Source organism: Nelumbo lutea, chromosome 2, assembly GCF_056320005.1.
Source record: "Nelumbo lutea isolate HS-2025 chromosome 2, American lotus-T2T, whole genome shotgun sequence".
NCBI lineage: Eukaryota > Viridiplantae > Streptophyta > Magnoliopsida > Proteales > Nelumbonaceae > Nelumbo > Nelumbo lutea.
Genome location: NC_142685.1, coordinates 29469496 through 29497108, shown reverse-complemented (window position 1 = coordinate 29497108; position 27613 = coordinate 29469496). Strand labels below are relative to the sequence as shown.

Below are 27613 nucleotides of genomic sequence, written 5' to 3'. Positions count from 1 at the left end.
ATTCTTGCTAAAGAATTCAATATTTATTGAAGAACCATCCTGGTGATCATGCTTCACTATGCACTATGCCATCTTCGGTGGAAGCAAGTTTTGGTTTTCTCCTTGGGCATAAACACGTTCTTTAGGAGTTACTACTACTTCGTACCAAGTATATCCCTCTCCTCCCTTTGGTTTCAGATCTGATCCAGTTTTGTTTCAAGAATAATATTAAAATTACAGTTTTCTAAATTAGGAAATGTGATTCCCAAGGAGAGAGAAATTTTTAAAATTTTGCCCAACCTTCCTGTAAGGTTCAGCCATGTATATGATGAATCTCTCATCTCTTCGCAGAAGATAGTCAAAACTTAAACCGACCCCTCTGAACCAATTTTGAAAAAAAAAACAAATAAACAAAACATAAAAAAACACCAACACAGGCCCGTGTTGATATTTAGAACTTTGGGTTGGGGGTTCAATAACTCAAGTCGAGGCTTGGTTTCAAGCAGAAATAACCCAGCCCAATTTGCACCCCTAGTGGACAAGCATGAAGCACTGGTTGCAAACGTAAGGCGTTGTGTGAGGTGAAACCCAATAACGGCCGGCCCTATGAAACCAACCCCCCCAACCAGGCCCTCTATTAGCACGAATCCTCCCATGGCTATAAAGCAACCACTGATCAGAGATGCCTTTTTTTTTCAATTTGAGGAATATATTACAAGTTTACAACATCTAAAGACAATTTTATGAACGGAAAAAGTAAAATTTCACAAAGCATGAAACCTCTAAAAGACTCAGGGAACTAATCGGTGTATGCACACAAACAATTACAGTTGCAAAAGACTACAACTCACCTCCTATGGAATAGGGATTTATCGGTGTACAAAAAATTTTAATATCATGATACTACAACAGAACGCTGTTCCTTCCAAGGCCAATACCTAACCCTAGTGGGAAACCATTTCCCTTCCCATGACTATTGTGATTGTGCTGAGAAGAGTTCATGCGGCCATTATTAGTGTTCTTCGGATCCACATCAATGGAGACATGGCCGTTGGTGTTGACATGATGAGAATGATTCCCTCCCTTTTGCAAATTTGAACACCTTGTCATTTGTATCATCCCAGTCTCTTCAGAATGGTTTGATTCTTCAACAAACTCCACATCCTCATTATATCCATTGATCAAGAAATCTGAACAGTTTTTCTTGACGCCACGATCATATGGGTTTCTGAAATGACCACTTGGGCCTCTAAGATAGCCATACCGCATTGCATTTGCCATTTCGTTTGTTGTGATGTTGCGAGATATCTGCAACCATTCAGAAGTGATTGTATATTAGCACAAGACTTGCAAAGCAGAGGCATTAAGAATCACATGAAATAAAATAGATGCCTAAAGACCGTTTCAGTATAGATTAACTAAACACCATGATTATTTGATTTTCCCAAGTTCACCCTGCTTGGTGTTGCATCTTGATGAAAACTGAGTTGAATTATGCAACTAAAGACAGTGACTTCAATTGTGTCGAAAGCCACAAATATAAAATACTACCTTAGATGGTATATCCGTATATGCACATACCTGAGAAGCTTGTACAATAGTCAAGACAGCCACACCAAAGAAGAGGAAGAAATCCACAATGAGAAATGATATAGCCCCAATATGTTGAGTGCTGACGTAGCTCATCCATGCTCCAAAAGAAGATGGAGCAGTTGGATCCTTCAATACTCCTGCATTTAAGACAATTCTTTCATTGCCAGAAACATATTCACAGAAAAGTCTTTATTTCTTCCCAGAAGATGAAGCTAATAAGTAATAATGTTGCCCAACTAAATCAATTAAAGTAGGACACATACTTAAAAAAGCAACTGCACCAGTAATCAGCATTGCAGAAATTTCTAGAATAAGAAACATGAAGAAATCCCATTTGTTTTTCTGCATCACAAATCAATAGATGGTTATTGTTCATTCTCAAGAGAGGAAAAGTGAACTACCAGTTGGATTTTCAGCAGTGCGCCCCAACCATCCCTACATATTATGTATATTCAGTATAAAAGGAATAATGACCCAATGAGTCCCACGTAGGAATTACTATTGTCCTCAACAAGTCCAACCTTCTGAATATGCCAATATTTGGAAGACCAGCCAAATGTCATATCTAATGGGGGGCAGAGATTCCAGATCATGGTTAGGTCTCATAAGTTAAATCCATACCCAATGCACGTATACATTCACAACTGATTATGGGTTGGATCCTAAAAGGAAAAATGTAAAGAGGCAGAAATAATCTATACCCAGTCCAAAATATGAAGAGATCTCTTTTTTTTATACAGGCCAACTTTAGCTTTAGGGTGGATGTGACCTTTGTGAAATCCATTTCATGCCATATTGCTGTTTAAGACCTTGGCAGACCATCTTTGATCTATTTCATGATAGCCTACCTGACAGTTATCTTTCATCTATTCTTAAAGTTTCAGAAGAACCTGAAGAGGCAAATGGTCAGTGGGAAGCACCTTGCCAATACAATTTGACACCCAAGGGCAGTGATGGTCAAACTGTTCAACACAACGATCACATGTGGAACAATGCTTTGCACGAAGAGGCCTGACGATCTAAAAAGAAAAGAAAATTGAAAACACATCAGCTTTATCAAAGTTAATTAACTGCTGTTCAAAGAAATCAACTGCATACACAAGAATGAGAACCAGAAGTGGATGCCACCTTGCATGTTGCACAGAGCTGAGACCAATTCCCAGCCATCAAAGCAGGATGGTTTAACTCAGTCTTCAACAGGGGTTCCTACAAAAAGATTAGAGATGAAATGTGTCATGATTCTTCTTCTTTTTTTTTTTTTTTTTTTTTGGGGGGGGGGACAAAAATGATGGGGATAAACATTGGCTGTTACGAATGCAACTTACATCATCTTTCTGACCTTGAGAATCATGCATATTCATTCTGATGTAACCCGGATCCTTGCTGTGAGAGAAAGATAAACAAATATGAGGCCCAAATAGAAAAGAAGTCAAAACATTTTCATTCCAAAATTTTATCTTAGTGTCAACAAAGTAATTTATTGTATAGATGTTCAGAAAATGATCTCTCTTGTTCCCCTGCACTGCATATCTCTGCAATTATTTACAGATATGAAAACAGCCACTTATCCCCTACTCAGCCCCACCTTATTCAATCTAGCATATCATCAAGGTAGAGATCACAATAACATTTTCTGAGCTACATTACATGGATGAAAGCATAACCGTCAGAATAAGACATGGTATAAGGTTAAGCAAATAAAAACTGATAACACTAAATAACAAACTTAATAGATTCACTATTCATGTCAAAAGTTATACTATAAAAGATCAAGGTTCTTCAGTGACATATTACAAATATAAAAACGAGAAGAGACCCCCCCCCCACAAGTTTCATGCTAGTTTCAGTGTCCACATGTGTCTGACATGGGTATGATACCTATTTTGAAATTCCCATGCAAAAAAAAAGTTATGTAACCAAAAACAAATAAAAAAGAAACTGTAAAGCAGCAAGTGAGATAATATAACAATCCCAAAGATCAAGAACAGCAACAAGAAATTAAAATTTACAAACAAGAGAACATTTAAGTCCAACCAAGCAACAGAAATGTGAGACTAAAGCTTCCTGTCATGGTGTCATAGAGATGTTAATAACTTGGTGGTTCTTAAGCTAGAATGGATAACACCTACTGAAAGATTATAAATTGAAATTCTTACTCAAAACACCTTACTTTTTTGTTTTCTTTTCTTTTTTCTTTTTACTTTTTTCCCTACAAGGACAAGGTCTATTGTATCATTATAATATTAACAATCCACATGGTTAATAGGTATAAACTGGTGCATAGTTAACTATAAGATCACATAGTTACTGGACACCAATTGCCTTTTAAACAGGATCAAGTTCAACCTATGTAGACAGCTTTCAAAATTCAGACAACTTCAGATTGAAGACATCAGCAACTCTTACCAATGTTTTAAAAACCAACCAAGAACTGGAACCACTTTGGCCACCAGTTTCCAGGCCAATGGTTCGATCATTCGTCCAAACTGATCAGCCCATGATGTTTTAAAAAATAACAGTTTGAGGTTAAAATGGAACTGGTACCCTGACCGGTTCGGGCTGAACAATCCAACCATCCAGGTCAACAAGAGTTCGAAAACCTTGATTCTTACTACTATAAGATGGTTAAAACTGAGGGTGTGTCCCTTTGTTACTCTAACATCTAAAACAAACAGCTCATACTGCTAGAAGATGAGTTACTTTTAACTACACAAAATCAAAAACAAAATAGAACCTGCACTCTCTATGCATTTCCATTGTTAAACTAATTTAGTTTCTAAAGTTCTATTTTTTTTCATCAGTGTTTCTAAAGTCCTATATCAAGAAAAGGTCCAAACAGCATACCTGCTACACCTATAAAACAATACCAGTCCAGAAGTTGCAAGGAAAACTCCCAACCAGGCAAAAAGCCCAAAAGCAGCTGTTAACTTTGGTAGATTTGATACTGCAGTAAAAAAGAAACAACAGAAATAAGCATAAGACATTCACGTTAGAGAGAAAGTATAACATTTATATGCAAGGACCACAGTAATATACCCATAATGACTGAATGAAGATAGGTGATGATTAATATAAGGATTATACACCAAAGAACAGGTGCAAGCCCTAGCTTTGAAAGTTTTCCAAGGCGAGTGTTGCCATCACATCGTTTATCAAGCAACCTTCTTGCATTTCCCTGCAGAATCATATATGTCAGGAAATATAAAAGACACTACAGGAGATCAGTTGCAACAAAGACAATAAATAGTCCCAGTAATTGCATTGAGAAATAAGCTAACACCAACATGGAAACTAATATTATGTTCCAGAAGTAATTGAAAATTTGTGCATTTACAATCTAGAAGAAAGATTAAGAGAACTCCTCAATGGCATATTGATAGTAATTAATAAGATATTTTCACCTAAAATCTTGGTTTGGAAGTAGCTTGCAATTGTTAGGAGATGATTAGTTTATATTTAATATTCTTGATATGTCTCATACAATAGCTAATAAAACTATTTTATTGGTAAAGGGACAAACAAAGATACAAACCAGTAGAGAAAAAAGAACATAGGGCCACAAAAGCCTGAAACATTGAAGTGGTACGCCATACAAATATACAGAAAAATCACCTACACCAGAAAGATAGGCCCCTAGTACATAGTACAAACCTTTCTACTTGCACCCTCTTGAGGAAGATTATCTGCAACCAAGTTCACACATCCCAGAACCCAAAAGAAATAAAAAAAAAAAAAGGAAAAAAAGAAACGATCAGTCTGTACCAAATATCAACTCTCTAAGGGGACGACTAATTTTTTTTATAGGAAACATGATCAAGAGTCAAGACTAAGGTGATAGCCAAATCTTCCTCAATGAGAATCCTCTTGTAGCCTTGAGGAAGACATAACCTCTTTGAAGAGGGATGAATGTTTTTCCCCTTGCTATAAAAAATAGAAAAGAAAAAGAAACAGAAAGAAATAAAGAAAAAAAAGCAGCAAGGTGCCAACCAGTGGGTTGGTAAGGTCTCCTGCTGGTCGTAGCGGAGACTTCAGATCGAATCCCACCTGCACCTGGGTTGGGGGGTTATGGGTTGGGGGATAGCCCTTCAAAAGAAATCAAATAAATAAATAACAAAGTTCAGTTCTAACCAAACTATCAAGGGCATTAACACCTTATTTCACACGTTATGATGACCCAGTCACCCAGGAGCATTGATAACTTATTCAATGATTAAGAGAAGTATGAGTATGTACAACTGCCAAGCAACCCAAAAAGTGACCATGATCAAACCCTATTTCTATAACTTTTAACATAAATCAGATTGTGTATATCCTTTCCCCTATTTGTACATCATAAAACAGTCCTCGAAAATAGCTGATTGTCAAAATGCCAAAAGGCCCAAAACTTCCCACAGGCCACACCATCTCCTCTAGGTCACTGACCATGTTTTTTTCAGTAAGATGGAAGAGGACTACAATCCTGGGGGTATCACATCTCCAGTAATTTTCAAACCCATTATCCTCCCACTGCTTAAATGGACCTCTTTTCTTAGATTCTCCAATTTTGTTCTCAAGATTTCATGGACTCCTTCCCATGCAAAGGCTTATAAGTTCAATATATCCCCATGACAAACCATACTCTGATCTTGGTTCCTCAACCAATGCCTGGGTATGGTTGGATGGAAGTTGTAAGTAACCAAAATCAAGTAACTTGTAACATGACTCCATTGAATGGTAAAGCTTACTTTGTCACCCATTATTCGGGTGCTCAGGAGATTGACAACATTAATATAATCAGATTTTTTACTTATCCGACAAAAACAAAGAACTTGAGAAGGATCGTTAATATCTTCCAGTGACTTTGTTGCTTACATCCTACTGTTGGGAAAAAAATGTATGTTGCCAACATCTGTTCTCTCTTTTAGTAAATAATACATTATTTGTATCAGAAAAAAAGAGAAGTATAAGAATTATGACAGAAAGCACAAAAAGAAAAGGTGGATCCATGCAAATAGCTTTATATTGATATCATATCACTGCTACAAAAAAAATCCCTCAACTTGGCCAAATCATCCTTGATATGGCAAGGAAAATGCCAGAAACGTATAGTCATTCTGAGGTATCCACAGTTTGGCTCTTTCAGTGATGATTTTGCATCATAAAACTGAGATCTTCAAACTGAGAAAATAAAATGCAACCAAAGAGATCTTCAACACATATATTACTAGGAGAGAAGAATAAACATATTCCAATCACTCATGAGTATGACTCAAAGGAGGAATGAATAGATCGGATTCAGCAAAATCTGCATCCGAATCCAGTCCGAAATCCAATCAGATTTGAAGACCTCGGATTCGGATTTAATCCAACTCTGCTTTAATTTTTTAAATACCAGAAAATTTTAAACTTTAATTAGTTTTCAACTTATATATATAATAAATTAATGTAAATATAACATATTGAATTTATTATATACATAAATTTATATATAATATAATATATAGAATATAATTTTTATATATTTAAATATAATATATAAATTTTATATATTAAAATCAACAATTATTATAATATAATTGGATCCAGATATTTTTATAAATTAATTGGATCCAATGGGGTCAAATCCAAATCCGATTATTAATCAGTTAGATTGCAATATCTGAATCCAATTACAATAATACATCATCTGAACCCGAGATAATCAGATCAGACCTCAGATTTCCAGGTATCATTGACAGGCTTAAGTTGAACGTTGAGATGCCAATACATACAACTTTTTATGGTATTATCTCAACTTCTACTATAAGCATATAAAATCTATGGTTCTTAATTACATAGACAAATAAGACATTCTAATGATAAACTCAGTAATGTACAGGAAACTTAAATATTCATTCTTCAACAAAAGATTTTCGTTATGAACAAACTTTAACAGATTGAAAGTAATTCCAAAAGTCTGGAACCACTGAGAGGTAGTACCTAAAAGGACATGTCTCTCCCTATGGAGTTTTTTTCTTTTGCTAGTTTTTTCTTTTTATGGGTTTTCTTGTTAGTTATTAGGCTAAAGATATTCTTCCAGTTTCATATAACAAAGATCAGAAAAGAACTGCATTGCTCAGGGGGAAAAATAACTCAAAATGGTCCTAAGACATAAAAAAATGTCTATGAAAAGAAAAGTATCGGACCATTGATAAATATCGCAAGAAACATATAGAACCAACATAACAAATTCTCACTGTTTACTGGATCAGGATTTGGTTGGAAATGAGACTGGAAGGGGTCTTTTTTTGTCTTTGTATTTGCTTCATTGGTCTTTATTGTGAGGGTGGGGGTATTAATTGGGTAGTGTTTATTTTTTCATGATTGAGTATTTATTGTGAGGTATGTTTTATTGATTTCTTCTTAATATTTTTTGCATTCAATATAAAGAAAGAGTAAGCTCTCCAGTCATGGAATACCTACAAGGAAAAAAGCAACTTGTCTATGATTCTTATCAGAAGCAAGTTGTGCTGGTGTAAAGCCAGTGTTATCAGTCACCATCAAGTCTTCTTTCTTCCCTGCTTGCACTAGCACTGTACATGCCTCTAAGTTACCTCTAATAGCAGCCCAATGGAGGGGAGTACAACCTGAGAAAAGGGTAGAAACACAGGTAAGGAAAAATAACATTCACGCAAGATATTTTCATGAATATAAAGATTAGAATCCAACTCACTGCAAAATATATGAGTGAGTGCTCAAAAGTAATCAGACAATGAATAGATAATGCTAGATTACCTTCTTTATCCTGCCGTCCTCTATATGCATCCAAAAATAGAAGAAGGCGTATACAATCAGCAAAACCTTTGTAAGCAGCCCTACAAAGATCAAAGAAGAATAAATAATTATCTTTCCTGCTAAAAAATCAAAAAAACAAGTCTAAACATTTTACCTAGCACCAGGGCTATTGACCATGAAGCAAATGCCAGAAGAAATTAGTATCTACAAACACTTACAAGTAGTTTCCAATTGATATTAAACATATGCCTCAGAAAGAAACATTTTAAAAAACCAAGTACTGTAAAGTTGAGAAAAATTTGAAAGCATACCATACAAACTATTGTATGTCCACATATGACAAGCATGAATACACTAGCAGCTGAGTCAAAATATAAACTTTTTCACAGAAGCAGCTAAGGGCATCGCTTTCTGTACCAATATGCCTTTGTACTAAATTTGGTTTGAGTGAACAATGTTTTAAAAAGCTTAAGCTTTGAGGCATGAGGAGGCATATGCCTTGAGGCGAAGCATACAGATTTTGCCTCAAGGCTTAAACCTCACAACTTTGATATGAGGCTTAGGTCCTTGTCAGAAAGAAGCATAGTTTAAGGTGCAAAACAGTGTAAGCCTCAAGAATCAAGGGCTATTTAGTATTTTTTTATAAATAGGGCAATTTAGTAATTTAATACAAATAAAATATAATTTATGTATTTTTATAGTTCAAAATATATGAGAATGGCACTTTGGAAATTTTGGGCTAAATAAAAAGAGTAAAAATAAAAAGCCAATAGGGCAAATCAAGTTCTATTAGTTTCTCTTAGTGTTTTAGGAATGCCAAAAAAGGTCCAATCAAATTTTTAGTTTCTCTTGATTAAATCAAGTATGATTTCATTCTTATTATTCTAAACCTAACATCCCAAATTTATTATTTTTCTCAGTTCTCTTCCTAATGGATTTCTTTTCTTTTTATTGATTTTTAAAAGGCCTAACAACGCGTCAGGGCTTACACCTCACCTTTTTAGGCCATTACACCTCAACCACACCTTTAGCATTTTAAAACTTTGCAAGTGAATAGATTTACCCAATCCTCTATGGTTTTTTTTTTTTTTGATAAGTGAATAGATAATAGAATTTTATTAAAGAGAATAAGTAGTGAGTGAATAGTACAAATATAAGTACAAATTTCATTAGATAGAATTTTATATAAAGCGAATAGTACAAATTTTATTAAAGAGAATAAGTAGTGAGTGAGCTTCCCAAAGAGAGATGCAAGGTGTGGCCTCTCTCAACCAGCAAAATAACAAAAGCAATTACAACCGAGCCCAATACAGTTGTTCCCTTGTAGCACCTTTAATAGTTAGAGTATCGGCAAAGGCATTGGTTGTCCTCACTCATTGGATTCTCAAAGTTAGGGGCGGAGCAAGAAACTTTTCTTGAGGGGGGCCAAAAGCTAAGAAACATGGGTAAGAGAGTCAAAATATAAGTGGAATTTAAATGGGTGTTATGGGAATTTTGAAGGCATAGGGGGGGCCATGGCTCCCCTCCGCCACCCCTTGGCTCCGCCTCTGCTCAAAGTCATGTTTCTGGTCAACCATTTAAATTTCTTCATCTCATTCTTATAGCCCCAAATTACAACTTCCGGTTCCTTTAACCACTCCATCACCACCACCTTAGAATCACATTTAATTACCATCATCTCCAAGTTTAACTCACATGCAATTTGCATTCCCTGTAAAACTGCAAGCAACTCAGCTCTAATGGAGTCTTCCACTTCTACTAGACCAGAGAAAATGGCAATGATATGTCCTTCCTTATTCCTCAAAACTCCCCCAATTCCAGAAGGGCATGGATTGCCCCGGCTGCTTACATCAAAGTTCAATCTGACAAAATCTTCTAGAAGGGGTGAGTCGGGTGACCAATCTGACAAACAAGTATCCTTGTTTGTACCTTATTTAGCAAGACAATCAGCCAAAGAATTTGTTCATCTTCTGACCCAGTGTACTCTTACATTCATGTCCCTCATATACCATTTAATTTTTTTAGTTTCATCTCCGTAGTGCCAGGGAACAGAATCCGGTTTTTGTAGCCATCCCAATTCCCACCACCACCTTGGAATCTCCTTCTATTATCAAATTTACTAGGCTAAGTTAGTGAGCAATCTGAATTCCTTGTAATGCAGCAAGCGGTTCTGCTCTAGAAGAATCTCCTTCCCCCACCGTTCCCTATAAAAGCCCCAAAATGTTCCCATCCTTGCTCCTCACCACCCCACCTACACCAGACTGGTCTGGATTTCCTTCACTGCTTCCATCAAAACTCAGCTTTAAGCACTCTTCTAAAGGTGGTGTCCAATTTAAACGTGTTCTAACCTTCTGAGAACTTCTATTTGCAATCTCCCTCCAGTTTCTCAAAAAGTCAGCAAAGGAAAACTGATGAAAACAGTCCATAGTTTTTAACCAATATATCACCTTGGTTATCACACACTCCTTGATTTCTTGTACACTAATACACTTCTTTCCTTTTCCTGAAAAAATTCTTGCATTTCTCTCTTCCCAAAGAGACCAAATCAAAGCCGTTTTTGTAAACCTCCATATTATTCTTCCTCCTTTTTTGGCCCACACAAAGGTAGATGGGTCAAATAACAAACGTAACTCTGAAGGGAGATTCCACCTACACCCAAACAAAGAGAGAAACCAATCCCACAGTTCAGCAGAAAAAGAGCAGGAAATAAATAGGTGATAGCAATCATCACCATTAGATTTGCAGAGAGTGCACCAGTACAGGGATCAGCAATGATTGAGCCCGTTTTTGCAGATTATTGAAGGTGTTTACCTTCCCATAGAAAACTTTCCAACAGAAAGCATTAACTTTAGGGGGAATAGACCTACACCAAACTTCCTTGACAGGAAAAACTTGAGGGTTAGGGAAGTGACAAAGAGACTTGAAAAGGAAGCACACAAAAAGAAACCCTTAGGGTTAGGAGACCACACCCATCTGTCTGGGAAAAGGGGGGGTCCAAACAGATATTATCAATAGAAAGCAAGAGCTCAGTATTCTTCCTCCCTTAATCCTCTATGGAGGCCAAAATCCCAATTCAGACTCAAGGGATTAACAGGAGGGTTAAGGAATTCTTAAACTAGCTCTTCTTTATACGAGGAAATAGAGTACAAGGAAGGAAAGACATCTTTAAGAGCTGAGTTACCCACCCATACATCTTCCCAAAAACAAATAGAATTCCCTGAGCAAATACCATACCTGACAAACCTGAGAAAGTGAGGAAGCAAGATGTGAACTGCCTTCCAGGGAGTTGCGAAATTAGCCCACTGAGAAACACCTGCACCATATCCATTAGCTAGTCGACCATGGATACTTGCCACCACATCATGCCACAATCTTTCACTCTCTAAAGGCCATCTCCATAACCATTTTCCTAATAAGGCAGCATTCTTTTGAACCACACTCCCTAACCCTAACCCACCCTCCTTGCTCATACATACCATCTCCCAATTGATCAGATGGTCCTTCTTACTTTTCCCTGGCTCCCACAGGAAATCCCTCATTAATTTCTCTAACTTCTTTGCTTCCCTAGAATGGATTCTAAAGACAGAGGAAATACACTGGAAAGTTGGCAAGAGTAGCCTTTATCAAAGTAATTCTGCCTCCCAGGGAAATATAGTTCTTTTTACACAGCCAACCTTTTGCCAGCCTTCTCCAAGATTGGATTCCAAAAGCTGTTTTCCTTAAGATTGGCACCTAGGAGAAGACCTAAGTAGTTCAACGGCCAAGAGGAAGTGGGACATTCTAAACAAGCTGCTAATGATTCTAAATCCTTCTCCTTCAAATTAACACATGCAATGCAGCTTTTTTCAAAATTAATCTTCAAATTAGAGATTCCTAGCCTTTCTCAAATCCCCCCCCCACAAAAAACTATAACATCACCTGCAAATTAAAGATGAATATAACCTCAATTCTGGCAAATCTCCAACCTCTTAATGAGCCTTCGTCATCAGTCTTTTATATTAATCTACTAAGCACATCCGCTACAAGAGTAAAGAGGGAGATAGAGGGTCGCCTTGTAGAAGTCCTCTACAAGCTAGGAAAAAGCCGCTTACCACTCCATTTACTAAAATGGAATAGTGACAAGAACCAAGACAACCATTCACCCACCTACACTACCTCCCTCCAAACCCAAAGTTACTCAAAACTTCTAAAAGGAAGGACCAATCCACCAAATCATAAGCATTCTCAAGATCCAATTTACACACAAAACCTTCCTGCCTAAACCTTCTCATCTCGTCTAACATTCATTTGCTATCAGAATTTGATCAATGTTTTGTCTTCCTTTTACAAAGGCCTCTTGAGCTTGACTGATGATATCAAAAAGCACTGCTTTTATCCTTACCTCAATTTCTTCAACTTCTTATGAAATCTCACTCCCTTCCATTTAACTCCTCTCACTCCCCATTCCACCAATTTTCCACTTTTTGTACAAAATACAAGTGAGTTACCACTAAGGAAAGTTTCAGGGCATAATCTGATAGGACAGTGATCTGAGGTCACCTTGGGCAAAGCTCTTGCAATCAACCCTTGTCAAAGTTCTTCCCATTCTACATTAAAGAGAAATTTATCCAATTTCAAACACAAAGGGTTTTCTCGAATGTTGGACCATGTAAACCAAGCTTGCACCAAGGGAGGCTCTTTTAGCTCACAAGAATATATGAAATCATTAAACTTCATCATGCTAGTTGAAATCTATTGTTGGACTTACTAGATTATTCAAAAAACCTAATCACATTAAAGACCCCTCCGAAGCACCAGGCTCCATCCCACAAACCTCTTATTGCATATAGTTCCTCCCATATCTCATTCCTTTCCCTATAGCTATTAGGTCCATATACATTATATAGCACCCAAATAAGTCCATTTCCCTTGTTTTTATATTTTATCAATATAGAGAATCTGCCAACCAGCTCCTCAACCGATTCCACCACATCATCCCTCCATAAGGTGACTAAGCCTCCAGAAGCCCTCCATGAGGCCATGAGGGAATGAACATCCATCTAACTCCTCTTTCCTTCCAAAAACTCCTAACTCACTTCCTATCCACCTCTGCTAATTTTGTTTCTTGGAGCATTACAATTAAAAGACTCCCTCTCCTAAGCAAAATCCTTACCCTTCTTTTTCTTGCACTACCCTAACCTCTCACATTCCAACTTATAATCTTCATTATTCTTCTCTCAACAAATCCCCCTTTTTTTGTTTGCTCCCTACTTTAGGCCTTTTCAACTACCCCCCTTCCCCCCCCCCTGGCTGAATTCAAGATCACCCTCAACATCCAAAATTAATCTCTCCACTTCTGATCTCTTCCTTCTTTTTCTTGCTTCTTCTCTTCACTCTTCCTAGATTAAACCTTCATCTCCCTAACTCCCAAACCTATTTGCTCCAAAGTAGCACTACATTTCATGCTCCAGTAGTCAACAAAATAATTCAGATCTATTGATCCCCCTGCTTGGAGAGTGTGTCTGTCGAACCCATTGCTGATCTACGAATCTATGAGTATATTATGTTTACCTCCTTTTCCACTGCTTTTAACCCCTTCATTAAACTCTTGTAGGACCAAGATCCTTGATCATCTTCCTTCAACCAGACCAATACTACTCGGGAGTTCCCTTCTACAGCCCACTGATTCTGAATTGGATCATTAAAAGGAAATATATAGCTTGCAAGGCAACAGAAACGGTGTGGTGTCTGGTAGATTGTCATAACAGTTAAGGTTCAATAAGTTTGAAATCCTATTTTCCTCTTTAGAGATATTGAGCACCTTTACCCCATTGTCTGGGCTGGGTGCTGTTTCAATAGAAACTGATTGTGCAGTTGGTTTTCTTTCCAGATTTGCAACTTTCAAATAAGTGCTCAGGGTTCTTACCAACTTTGCTCCATTCTTAAGAGATGTCCTAGAGGATGTAGATACTTTTTTTACCAGTAACAACATAATTCTATTGCTTTCTTAAAAAAACAAGATTTTGGTTACTAAGTCTAAGTGCCTTGAACTCCTTTTAGTTAGTTAGCCTTGGCTAACACCCCCCCCACCCCACACACACACACATTTCTTCCACTTGGTATAATACCCCATTACATTTAGTTTCTATATAGCCCGGCCTTTTTTTGCCAAACCATCAGCTAGGCAGTTAGCTGACCTTGAAGTCCACCCATAGTAGACTTCAATTTCCAAAGACAGTTCTGATATTTCTCTTATCATGTATATCTTTGATGTGGAGTGATGTGACCAGCCTAAGACCATGCAGCAATGCCCATAATTCATGGATACATTTGCTTTAATATTCTCTTTTTGAAAGTGACCTTCCTAATCCTAGCATTCCCCTTCAAAGGGGTACAGGACCTCCATCTATTTTTCTTTTTTTCTATTTTATTTCAGAAATATTTCATAATATGATTAGATCTAGCAATTGAAGTTTTAAAACCTATCACCACTGTTGTAAAAATCTTACAAGACACAATACATGATCTAAATCACAGTTCGCAATATCAATGTGATTTGGTGAAAAGGCAAGGTACCAACCAGCGGGTTGGGGGATGGGTACCCCCTGTTGTGTAGCCCTAGCCCTTCAAAAAAAATCTCAGAAATCTCTCCATTTTGTTAGGGGGCGATACAAAATTCTCCAAGAATTTTTGTTCCTAATATCTCTGATATTTTGCCCATATGTTTGCACTATTTCAAATTTCAATGCTAGACTATATACATTTAAGGTTTAAAATTTTTGAACATTATTAGAAACTAAATGATATTTTATTAAAATCACCATAGTTTTTTAAAAAATCTTTTCCTAGAAGAACGAAAGGGGATTTGGTGATTGGATGATCAATTTATCATTCCAATATGACTTACTTACCAAGTCACTATAATTCAAAAGAAAAAGAAAAATGCACACAACTACAAAAGTGGATTCTCAATCTAACCAAACTGTGGAGTTACAAAAAAGGTATATAAATGACAAGTAACAAAAAAACAAAATGCCAAAATGCAAGCAATAACATAAATAAAAAAGAAACGATGGCTAAAAGACTAAAAGAGAGATACCTTTTTAAGTTTCTTAATCTTCTCTTAAACACTAAAACCCTATAACATAGTTATCTTGACCAAAAAGGTTTCTACTAGAAGCACTGCCAAAATGTCTATGATGTTGCATTGCTGATTGAGACAAAATGACACCAGCACAAATGGCAACCACACCAAACACCTCCTTAGTTCATGGTTTAAAGTATTGGGTGTTTCGATGATTAATAACTTTTAGTTTTTTTTTTTGGCAAAATTGCTTCAGGAAGTCAGTATTATGCATGTCCCTGAAACATCCCAAAATCCAAACCACCCCTTAATACGATACACCCGACACGGGGTGTATTGTGTCAATACTGGTGTGTGTTGTGTAAATCTCATTGTGAGGACTGTTACCACTTTACTGGATTCTTGTTTTGTTAAGATGTATGTGGAATCAACCAGTAGGGGTAAAATTATTGTTCTCACCAACTACCTTTGCTTGCCCAACAAAAAGTGGGGGGAGTATGTGGAGATGTTCCAGAGCAGCCACCTTATGGACAACTTGGGAAGAAAGAAATGCTAGAATCTTCCAACATAAAGAGAGGTCCTTTACAGAAGTGAAGGAATGTATCTTAACCAGGGCTATCCATTGGCTCAAATCCTTGGCTACTTTCAATTCCTTTTCATTTGATGACATTTGGAGGAATTGGGCCACAGTTGCACACACTTTGGTTAGGAAAACTAGAGCCACTACAGTTTGGATAAGTCCTCCAGAAGGATTTTTTTAACTGAATTTTGACGGAAGTAGTCATGGTAACCCAGGACCATCTGGCATTGGAGAAGTATTGAGGAATGAGAATGGCAACATCGTATCCTTATTCTCAGGCCCAGTAGGGATAGGGAACTCTACAAGAGTAGAGATATTGGCTGCAGTACAAGGAATTCAGATTGCTAATCAACTAGGAGTGGAGAACCTATTAATTGAAGGAGATTCTAATTTCTAAGGAAATTGTGGCCTGGCTGTCAAATCCAGACTCAGTTGTTTGGAGTTATATGGATCTTATCAAAAAAAGTTAAATGTTTAACAAGGCACATAACATGTAGATATCAGTGGGTGGGTAGGGAGGCAAATGCCTTGGCTGATTATCTTCCTAAACAGGGGTCTACTAGGGATCATTTATTTTGGGCAGCATTGTAATCTTTATTTCTGATCTCTTGTAATGTTTAGGGGAGGCTGCATCTCGTGCCTCTCCATGGGATTCTTGGAAAGTTTTATTTCTCTTGATTAATGAAATCATTTTCAATTATAAAAAAAAAAATACTTTAAACCTTGCCTTAATTAACTACATGGTGTTTGGTACTATGATGTTTCAATCTTGAATATTTCAGCTTGAATCATGAAATTGTGGAATAGGGAAAGTGAGATGTTTTAGCACAAAAGACAAAACACGATGCTCAACAGCTTAATATAGTTTCAAACATGTAGGTGCCATTAGGTGCCACACAGGACAACTGGAGTGGTAACGCCCCCCAGATACAAGAAACACCTTTTTGATGTTCCCCCAACTGCACTTTTTTTAAAACAAATATAAAAGAAAATTTACTTGAAGAAAAAAGAGAATTACAAGAAAGGTGATAAAAAGCCACCAAAATCAATTAAAAAAACCCAAGACAAGCTCCAGCCAACCCCACCAACAAACCTTAAAATACATAAAGATAAAAAGAAACCAAAACCTTCACCCAAAAACTTTTTAACCTTCAACCCAAAGAAACACTACCCTGTTACAACAAACCTCTCAGCCCTTTTGATAAAGAAAATCCCCAAACTCCTTTGCCCATTTGATCCAATAACTTGGACCAAACCCTCTTTACTTTTCTTAATAATCTTCTCTAGTTCCTTCATCTTCTTAACAGGACCCATCCCAAACATACCCCCCAACTCCACACATAACTCATGCAAATGTGGTGTCCCTGTTCTAAGTTAAATATGCCCAACTAAATTCGTTTTTGCTATGTTAAAGTCAAACTGCCTATGTGGTGCTTAAATGGAGTCAAAATGGGAAGGCAACACGAAAGTACCAAATACCACCCTCATTAACCACAAATTAATTGTTTTTTTTATAAATAAATAGGTTTTATTGACAAAGGATTAAAGCAGTTACAAGCGCACAAGATGCAACCACAACTTAATTGTTGAGCTACATTTATTTGTGTTTCTTTCTTTTACCAACTATTTGATATAATAGTATACTTATATTACCCTTATCTAACTTGTTTATGGTTAAAGACCTAATCTTTGGCATTTTTTTAGCACAAAGTTATCACTCTTTAACTCAAACCTGCATTCTCAAACTTGTCAGCCCAAGGCATGGAAGTGAGATTTCAGTGTGTTAAAAGGAGTGCTAACTCCTTTGCTAATGCCTTAGCCAAACAGGGGGTGGGAAGCGTTCAATCTCTGTGGGCTTGTTTGTAATTTTTGTTTGGTTGTTGTCCTTGGGGAGGGCTAAGAGATTTTATGGTTCAAGACCATAAAATCTGTAATTGTTGATCTTATTAAAATTTCTGTTATTGATCAACAAAAACCTGTCAGCCCGAGATTTTATGGTAATCTTTAACCATTTAAGATAATGTTATATTTTTCATAATTCTTAAGATAATATATATTATGCCTTAATTTTGTTTTATGTATGCCAGTTGCTTTAAGCATTTTAAATGCATGTTGTTGAGTGAGAGTACATAAAACAGAAAGAAGGCTACAATAAAAGGATAATGGAAAAGCAGTTCTTCTAGGTCATCTTCCAATTCACAGTTACCCAAATCATATTACATACCAATTTTGTGGATATTGGTTAAACTCAAACCAAATTGCAACTGTGATACTTATACTTTGGAAGAGAAAGACTACAATTCTTTGGAGATGCACTAGAACGGCTGTCTGTTGACAATCTGGGAAGAAAGAAATCTGAAATATTCTCTAAAAAGGAGGGAAGCAGGGAAGCATTAATTATTAAAGTTATTACTATCAGAGTGCTGCAGTGGGTGAAATCCTTGGAAAATTTCGAGTATATTTCTACAGATACTTATACTTAGCAATTGGAAGTGGCTGACTCAGCTGCATCTATGGCTGAAATCAGGCCTTTTTTTATCCCCACCAGTTGAAGGTTTCATTAAGCTGAACTTTGATGGGAGTAGTGAAGGTAACCAGGTTCTTCAGGTATTAAGGGTGTCTTCAGAGATAAATGAAAAATTATTGCATTATTCTCAGGACCAATTGGTACAGGCGACTAACTTAGAGCTGAGATTATGGCTGTATTGGAAGGAGTACAAAGGGAAAAAGAGCTAAATATTAGAAGATTGATTGCTTAAGGCAACTCTATGCTGGTGATTAATTGACTACAAAAAGAGGAATATGGGTTCTTGCATTGTGTAAATGAAATAAGAAGGTTTAAATGACAGACCCAAAATCAGTATTTTAAAAGCACAAGGCACAAAAAAAGTGCAAGGGGCATTATGCGCCTGAGGTGCGAGGCATGCGCCTTTTCGAAGCAAAGTGCAAAAGATGCCAAAAAATTCAAAAAACAATAAAAAATAAAAACGATTAAACATAATACTAATTAAAAATGTAAACTTAAATTTTAAAATAAATATTTAAAAAAACTATTAAGCCAAATTAAGATACATAAGCATAACATGTAAAACATATTTAAAATGAAGTTTAAAAATAAAATCAAGCATAACATATAAAACATATTCAAGCATGTAAAGCTCTCAATCTCTTTATTTTTTTTCCAATTGCATAACTTCAAATAGCTAATGTGAAGTTAAACATTATGCATTCCTAATTCTACGAACCACCTTTTGAAGCGCAAGGTGCACCAGGCGCATTCCTTTTGAAAGTGTTGCACCTGGGGGCTATGTGAGGCACATCAGTACTTGCTCAACAAGGGGTTCTAACTCCTTTTAAATCACTGCCCAGAATATGGAAGTGAGATTTAAATGGGTGAAGAGAAGTGCTAACTCCTTTTCTGATGTACTTGATAAACAAAGGGTGGGAAGGGGAAACTTGTTTTGGGCTTTGTTGTAAGCTTGTATATTTTGATGGGGAGGGTTAAGAGAGCTTACCCTCCCCTTTTCTCTTGTATCATCTTTAAGTTCTTAATAAAATTTTCTATTATTGATCGAAAAAAGGACTACAGTAATAAATCAGCGGCTTTATAGAGATAAACTATATAAATAAGTGAACCTCAAAGTGTTTGATACAATTAAACAAATAGAAAAAAACTGGTAACCTAAAAACATGAATGTAATAACACCTAATATAACTAATTAGAGACCTGATAACATAAGGTAAAAGAATCTAATTGTGTATCTCTTCCATTTTAAAACATGTGCAAAAATAAATTTACTTGTCTCTCTATCAAATAAAACATTGTACAAGGAGATTTATATTAGCCAACTTAGTGATTGTGCCTCAGACGCACCCAGGCACATAGGCAAGGCACATTTTAGGGTATGCACCTTGCCCAGCTCTTTCAAAAGGTGCACCAGCCCTTTCCAAGAACCCCTTATTTGTTAATGTTGTTCGTTCATTCATTTTAATCAAATATCTTCTTAAAAGGAAATTATAATTATAATATCATTATTTTTATGTGAGAATTAAGAACTTAAAACCCTAACATGGACTTGTTTGGGCTTGCCTTGAGGGGCGTGGTACAAAGGCTGCTCATAGAATTTTTTTTTTTTTTATCAATAACTTTGAAACTTTTATTGATTAAAATACTTTAGGATACAGCAATAGTTACAAAAGAAATCAGCATAGTAAGCTGACCCAGTAAAGAATTACAAATGTGCCCAAAACATATCTATTTTGTGAACCCCTTGCTTTGCTAAGCTATCTGCCAAACTGTTGGCAGATCTCCTTACCCATCCCACCTGAATTGACAAGTTCCTTAGATACTTGAAGTAATGCAATTGAGGAAAAAAGGAGATTGTGGGGTTTTTTTTTTTTTTGTAATTTTGTGCCTTGTTTCAAAAAGGTGCACCTCGCCTTGTGCCTCAGGCACAAATTGCCCCTTGCGCTTTTAAAACACTGAACCAACTGAAATAGTTTAGCAAAATAAATAAAATAAAATAAAATCCTAACCCTAGCAAAGCAAACCTGGTTAACTAAAGGATGGTAATTTACAAGCTATGAACCCAAATAAAAACAAAATGACCTACAAACTAAGTAATTATGTTCTGAGTGGTGGTATGTCCGTATAGACAATAGAGTCAAAACAAGGAGATCAAATCAGACAGCCAAGGTTGGGCTCGTTCTTTTAGAAAACAAAAACTGATACTTCCATCTCAGCCCATCCAGCCTTTCTTTTTGCATATGCAAAATGAAGAGTATGTGCTAAATGTTTTATATCATTTTTTGTTGCATAATACAGTTTATATCAACTTATAATGCTGAATGGATCATACATTTTATGACATTTATCATTTCCTATCAAAAAAGAGGAAAAAAAGAATCCAACAGTTATGAATCTTTTGAGGTGAACTAGCAAATGCATAAGCACCAAATAGTCACCACATTGCCTAGTCAGGTCAAAACAACTAGCATCACCTCTCAAGATTAACAGCACTGACTGGGACTTTGTTCCTTGTCATTTCTGTTTTCTGTTACTTTTTCAAGGTGTTCTTTTGTTTTAAAATCTTAATCAGAATAAGATTAACTTGGCTTGTCTAAAAGACATTTAAGCACTTTTTTAGAATACTTCCCATCATATCTTGGTTAATGAGAAATTTTATGTCAACTAATTGGCTTTAAAAAGTTAAACTTTATTATGTTATCTTATGCTTCTGTTGCAAATGGTAAATATTAATAAATACGTGTGTGGTGGTTGTGGATTGAAATATAATGTGAAAAATTACTTTCTATGTATTTGGACATTTAACATATATAACCTGTGGACAGAATTGTGAATAATAGAAATAATCTTACACTATAAGTCAAAAGAAATAGGTAAAGTTACAGTTTTGGCATACCAATGTAGAGGGCTTCTTCCATCATTATCAGGAACATCAGGATCTGCATTCCATTTTGTAACTATATGATAAAGGAAGGCTGTCTGACCATATTGTGCTGCAACATGAGCTGTCTGCAAACAGGTGAAATTTTAGATGGTTGCTGACCGCCTGGCACTTGGTAGTAAATTTTTTCAATGCAAAAACAAGAATAATGACTGAAATTTATCAAAAAAAAATAAAGATGGTGGATTTGAGTTGTAGAGAGATTTTGTCCCATCATCCCTTGATTTAGGTTTTTTGTCTTTTCCATCAGCTCCCTCTTTTGTGTTTTCTCCTTATTTTCCTTAGTTTCTTGTTCTGTTTTTCCATTCATGTAATGGCCATTGGATTTAAGGTAGTAGCTCCCTTTCTACTTTGGTTGTAAGTACCAGATAAGCCATCTAATAGGGAAAACTTTTAGTGATAGTACTAAAGACATGGCTGTATGGACTAACATGTCACGTGGAGAGAGCATAGAGACAACACAGGTTGTCAAACATGGACAGCTAGGAGATCAAAATCGAACCTATAAAAGGCAACTAGGAAATCAAAAGAAATTTACCAGCTGGCCATTAGAATCATAAGAGACATGCATTATGAGGTTGATTGAGGTCAAATGACCCCCAAAGTACTATCATGCATGGCCTAACATTTGCTAATAATGTGTTCTTCTATAAGCCACTCGCATAAAATTGAATTTAAAGAGAGCAGTGGAATGAAAGATGTCCCTGTGGTTCTCTAATTATAACTTATACCAACAAGCAACAATTAGTGAAAATGGGGGCAGACAAGTCATTATTACTTTAAAATACAATATAACCATCCAGGAACAAATTGAGTATAACACACAGAGTTTGGGGTTTTAAGAAAGTAGACCTTAATGAGTGTAAGATAACTTTTATGACCACTCTTAACAAAATATGGAGCCCCCCCCCAACTCAATCGATATGCCATCCTACCTCACTGAATTTACCACGAACTATTCCACACTCCTCAGTTTACTGAGGAATAGGATAACCACTTTATGTTAAAAAGCAACCTAAATTTTGAAAGGGCTGCCCCCAGAATTGAATGTCATAATTCTCCTAATTGAACATCAGCATCCTTCACATGGCAACATTTTCCAAATAATCGATGTTCATGGATGTAAACATGCTGACAAGTTCACTACTAAACAAATCGACATTGAATTAGTTTTGAGTGCATCTGATCAATGCATTTAGTTCTACATTCCCAAGTCCCTATAGAAGTACTTTCAAAAGACTCTTAGTTTGTTTGCCAATTTTACAGACCTGATAACCATACAAATCAGCAGCATTGACTCGAGCACCCTCCTGGAGTAAGAGCTCAGCAACCTGGATTGCACCCCTTACAGCACTCCAATGCAGTGCTGTCTGTCCAGTGTGATCGGCTACATTCACATCCCCTCCATGCTGGCACATAAATAAAAAACCATCGATTTAGCACTAACTTTCCTTCACCTATGCTTCAATTACAAACCCAATCAAATACAGTAAAAGGACAATTTAAAGCTCATCCATTTGATTACAAATAAACCCCATCTCATCCATGCTGTTAATGTCTGTTATGCAAGAACAAATCGACAGTGCCCACATTCATAGTCCAACTAAAATCGTATAAATATTCCATTCCCATCAGCAAGCGTACAGAGAAGTAAGAAATCAACTTATTCAAATTCTCCAATAAAAAGGTTAATTAGGAACTTTTTTTTTTCTGATAACCTCGCCTACAACTTAAAACCTTAGCCATACAACCAACTAAAAATCCTCACCAAAAATTCCAACAATGAAAAAAAATGGAATGCATCCAAACCTCGATTATATATTGTGCAGCCACGGTCCGATTGTTCAAAGCCGCCCACTGCAACGCATAATACCCAAGTCCGTCAGGTTCAGAAACCGAGCATCCCTCATACTTGACCAACCTATGCAACTTCTCCATATCACCATACGCCGCAGCCGTGTACACATCGTTCCTAAGACTCTCATCACCTCCGCCAACGCCGTTCGTCTCCGCCGAATCACCGCCACTGTTACCCGTCTCGCGGTTTCGGCTATTTCCTTCGTCGACGACCTCGATCTCGGACACCATCTCTTCGAGAACTCTCAAGTGTCGACGATCAGAAGCGTTCAAAACTATTTGGAATCCAGAACACGCATTCTTCGGTTTTTTAATTAATTTGACTCGCTATGCTGGAATTTCAGGATTTAGGGTTTTTTATTGGAGGAGAGAATAATTACAGACCAGAGAGGTGGAGGGAAGGTGAAGGAGATGGGATGCAAGTCACCGTCGGTGTTGACTGGGTTTATCCCAAAGCGAACCAGAAACCAGAAAAAAGCCAACCCAGTTACGTCTGCTACGTCTAAACCAGCTTCTCAGGTTTATGTTTTGTGATAATACTAATTTAATCAATGCTAATTACCTTTGATTATCTTTTCCATGGAATTGCAGGTTTTACACTTTCTTGGTAAATTAAAAATAAATGAGAAAATGATCATATTATGACTAATCGATTCCTTTTCCTTCATTTGAAGAGTGATTATGTGTCGTTGGATTGGAATATATTTTGGCCATACCAGATATCCCACGATGTGCTTGATAAGTCATAAGAGTTGGGATGTCCAGAGTCCAGCCAAGTAATAAACGCGTTCCAAGTTCGACTTCGACTATCCTTTCAACTTGATCAAATACTACCAAGTACCAACACGCTATTGGGAGTGCTTCGTTGGTAGCAATCTGACCAGATTCCTACCTAAAATTAAAACCCGTCATGTATGAGAAGTTTAATTGAGATATAAATCAATTCAGATCTCCCACCTACGTGATATTACTGATATACATTGAGAACTGTAGCGAGGCATGGCCGTAATCATTACATTCGCACCCCAAATCACCTCACACCCACAGCCATGTATTGGGAATATTTCCCATAAGTAATTAAGTCTAAAAACTGAATCTGCTCCTTACAAATTGATCTCACAATACATATCATCATGCATTGACAATAGAGAGATGTTCCTGTTGCATGGTAGGATGTACCTGTAAGGTGGATATGACGCGCCCTGTGGAAGGAAAAATCCCAATTCTTAAGTATGGGGCGCCAATATAATCTCGGTACCAATGGGGAGGGTTTGGTGGGTTTTTGGATCAGCTGCCCATAGAAAGCACCCCACAGCCCACAGATCCGAGCTGGATATGTTGGACTGAACGTACGTTGTCGCCTTGTTGGGAAGAGATTGGATCCGAACTCGTAACACGAACCGCTCATGTATGGGATGGTTTGTGGATCTTAACCCTTTGGGCTTTGGATTTCCCAACGGCTAAAATTAACATAGATCATTGTGAAAAAAAAATCATTAATTTTGTTTTGGGTTGGCCCAGATGGATCGGGTGGTGGACAGATCCGAACAGATATTGCCTGTTTGGGAGGGTTGAGGCACATCAGCTTCTTGTTTTTCAAATGTTTGGAACATCCAGAGAGTTCAAATCTACCATTATCAGTCATTTCGGTTACTCCCAAACAAGCCCTTGTGTTACCTTGACCATGGCCAAGGTGTAAGTGTGTAACCGCGTAGGTCAAGTCAAACGTAGGGTTGTCGAAAAACCCAGCCCACTAAAATTCATGCAGTCCGATTTAAGCCCAGTTTTTCTCCTCGTAGTTTCTGTTGGATGATGGGTGATGGGCTGGGACAGCAGGGGCGGTTGACGCATCATGCAAAGAAGCATCGTCGAAATCGGAAAATTCTTCTCTTATTTGATTTGGAGCAACTTCTTAACCCAAGCGCGTGGGCCAAATCAAACCTATTATGGTTAGACATGTTCATGGGCCGGGCTGGATTTGGGCCAGACTTTCACTTTGTATTAATAGATTTTTCTAAGGTTCGAGCCCGAGCCAAGCCCGATCATCGGGCCTACAACTTGGGCCCGAGCCCGACCCTCATAAAATGCTCGAAACCCGGGCCTGGGCCCGAGCCCAAAATTTAGCCCATGTTATTACTACTACTGAAGCGGCTGAATAGAGAGAGAGAGAGTGATAGATAAATTATAAAGAAAAAATATAAAAAAATGTGTATATTAAAATATAAATAAATATATATATATATATATATTTCAATAAATATTATATTACTTATATATTTTATATAATATATAAAATACATATTATATATTTTAGAAAATATATAATGCTGAATCGGGCCAAGCCAGGCTTTTTTGACAAATCCCGAGCCTGGCCCATAATACAATCGGGCTTACTATGTTAGGCCCATGGGCCTAATTACATGACCAAGCTCGACCGGGGTATGGGTCAGGCCGGGCTGGGCCATCAGGCTACCGGCCTATGAACAGATCTAATTATGGTAGAAGAACCCAAGCATAATAAGGTCCATGTGACTCTAAATCTCTTGCCCACGCCTATTCATAATACATTACCCCCGTAAATTGGGAACATCTCCCCCTGCATAATACTATGCAGAAGATGAGATGTCCTTCATATATAACTGCAATAAACGCGAACAGGGTTTCCGTGGAGAGGAATTCCGAGCTCCGTAGAACATTGATTCAGGCCCAGTTTTCTAGTTGGGGGTTGAATCTTTAATCATGGGGATGGGACTGATCACTTGACTTCAGAGAGACTTAAAGGTCAGTTGAAGCAAAATTTAGGAAATAAACAAAATGTTCCATCATGGAAAGTTCTTCACTTCTTCATGTGGACCAACTATTTAACTCAAATATGGACAGGGCCGTGGGCATTATTTATTTCTACACATAAAATCAATATTTATAGTTAGTATAATCAATTATGGGGCCCAAGTGGATGAAGGCTTCCACTCAATGGCATAAAGGTTTTCTGAACTGCTATGATGGTGGAGGTATTTTATAACTACAGTATTATATGTTCAGTTGTTAATCAACCTTGACTTTTTCTGCTTGTGAATTTATAAGTCGTCTGATATTAGTTTATACGATACATTAGTTATGTTATTTCATGGTTGTATTTGGTTTGATATCAAACAAGAGAGATTAGAGAAGGAAGTTGAGGGAAATTTTAAGGAATTTCACAAGTTTTTTAGAACTTTCCTTTTTCAACTTCTTGTTCTCTTATTTTTCTATCAACCAGCAGAAGGGCATGGGCACGTGCTATGCATGTGTATGATATATCTAATGTGAAAATATGTATAATAGTAAAAATTATTATTATGAAAGATAATTTGTTAAAATAAAATCAAGAAGAAAAGTCACATTGTGAACAATTAATTTGTTCATAATCTTAATGTACAAATATTATTATAACAAAACGTAAAGAGTGGATAATTACCTTCTTAACATTAAAAAAATATTGTTATAATAAAGTAAAAATAAAATGTAATAGTGAATTGGACAAGCATTATTTGTATTTTACTTTTTACTTCCCAGTATAATTTTTTCTTGGCAACTACAAAGGTAGAAATGGTGTCACTTTGACAATTAAATAAAAATAAAAATATGAGAGATAAGGTGTTGATACATTGATTGGTTTAGGTTGAGGCTTAGATTTTAAGAAAAAAGTTTGGATAGTGGTGGAAATGACCAAAAAAAATCTAATGCTTAAAGGAAATACAGTGATGATTATACAAAGAAAATAAAAAACATTGCTTCTCTAGGAAATTATCAATATAGCAATGATTACATTGTCACCCTCTTTCTCTAGGAAATTAGCAAAAACAATGTTTCTTTTCTTACAACCATTTAAATCAAAAGTTGTCAATATTAATACCAAGCTTATCATGTATAAATTTTGAGACAATATTGCCTTGGTTTTCATTTTCATTATATAAAAATAAAAAGGAATTACAATAATAAAAAAAATAGAAAATCATAAAATAATCAATAAATGGCACCATCACAAAATGGTACTGACAAAGTAATAATTTGTTGACTCATTGATGGTCCTAAATATTGGGCTCGATGAGAGAGAAAATGTATTGAGAGAGAGAGAGAGTGAGTATTAATCAATATGATTTTGAGTTTAATTTTTGTGTGAGTATATTATTTATAAATAAATAAAAAATGTTAGTAATCAAATAAATAAGAGTTTATATATAATAATTCATTTAATTTAATAAAATAAAACTTTATTGGAACAAGACTAGTACAAGCTATCCTGAACTAGACCCAACCCTTTGACAACCCTAAATATTG

General features: G+C 36.5%; 1 protein-coding gene across 1 annotated transcript; it reads right to left on the bottom strand.

Moving 5' to 3' along the window:
* Positions 1-652: 652 nt before the first annotated feature.
* LOC148869517 (protein S-acyltransferase 24-like) lies at positions 653-24231 on the bottom strand. Its single transcript, XM_088971253.1, is given in 14 exon segments — positions 653-897; positions 900-1287; positions 1561-1709; positions 1836-1914; positions 2493-2591; positions 2701-2778; positions 2898-2955; positions 4417-4516; positions 4609-4747; positions 8014-8177; positions 8326-8405; positions 21392-21504; positions 22705-22845; positions 23246-24231. Coding segments are annotated over 14 exon segments (1890 nt in total). The 5' UTR covers positions 23525-24231; the 3' UTR covers positions 653-874.
* Between the last annotated feature and the right edge of the window lie 3382 nt (positions 24232-27613).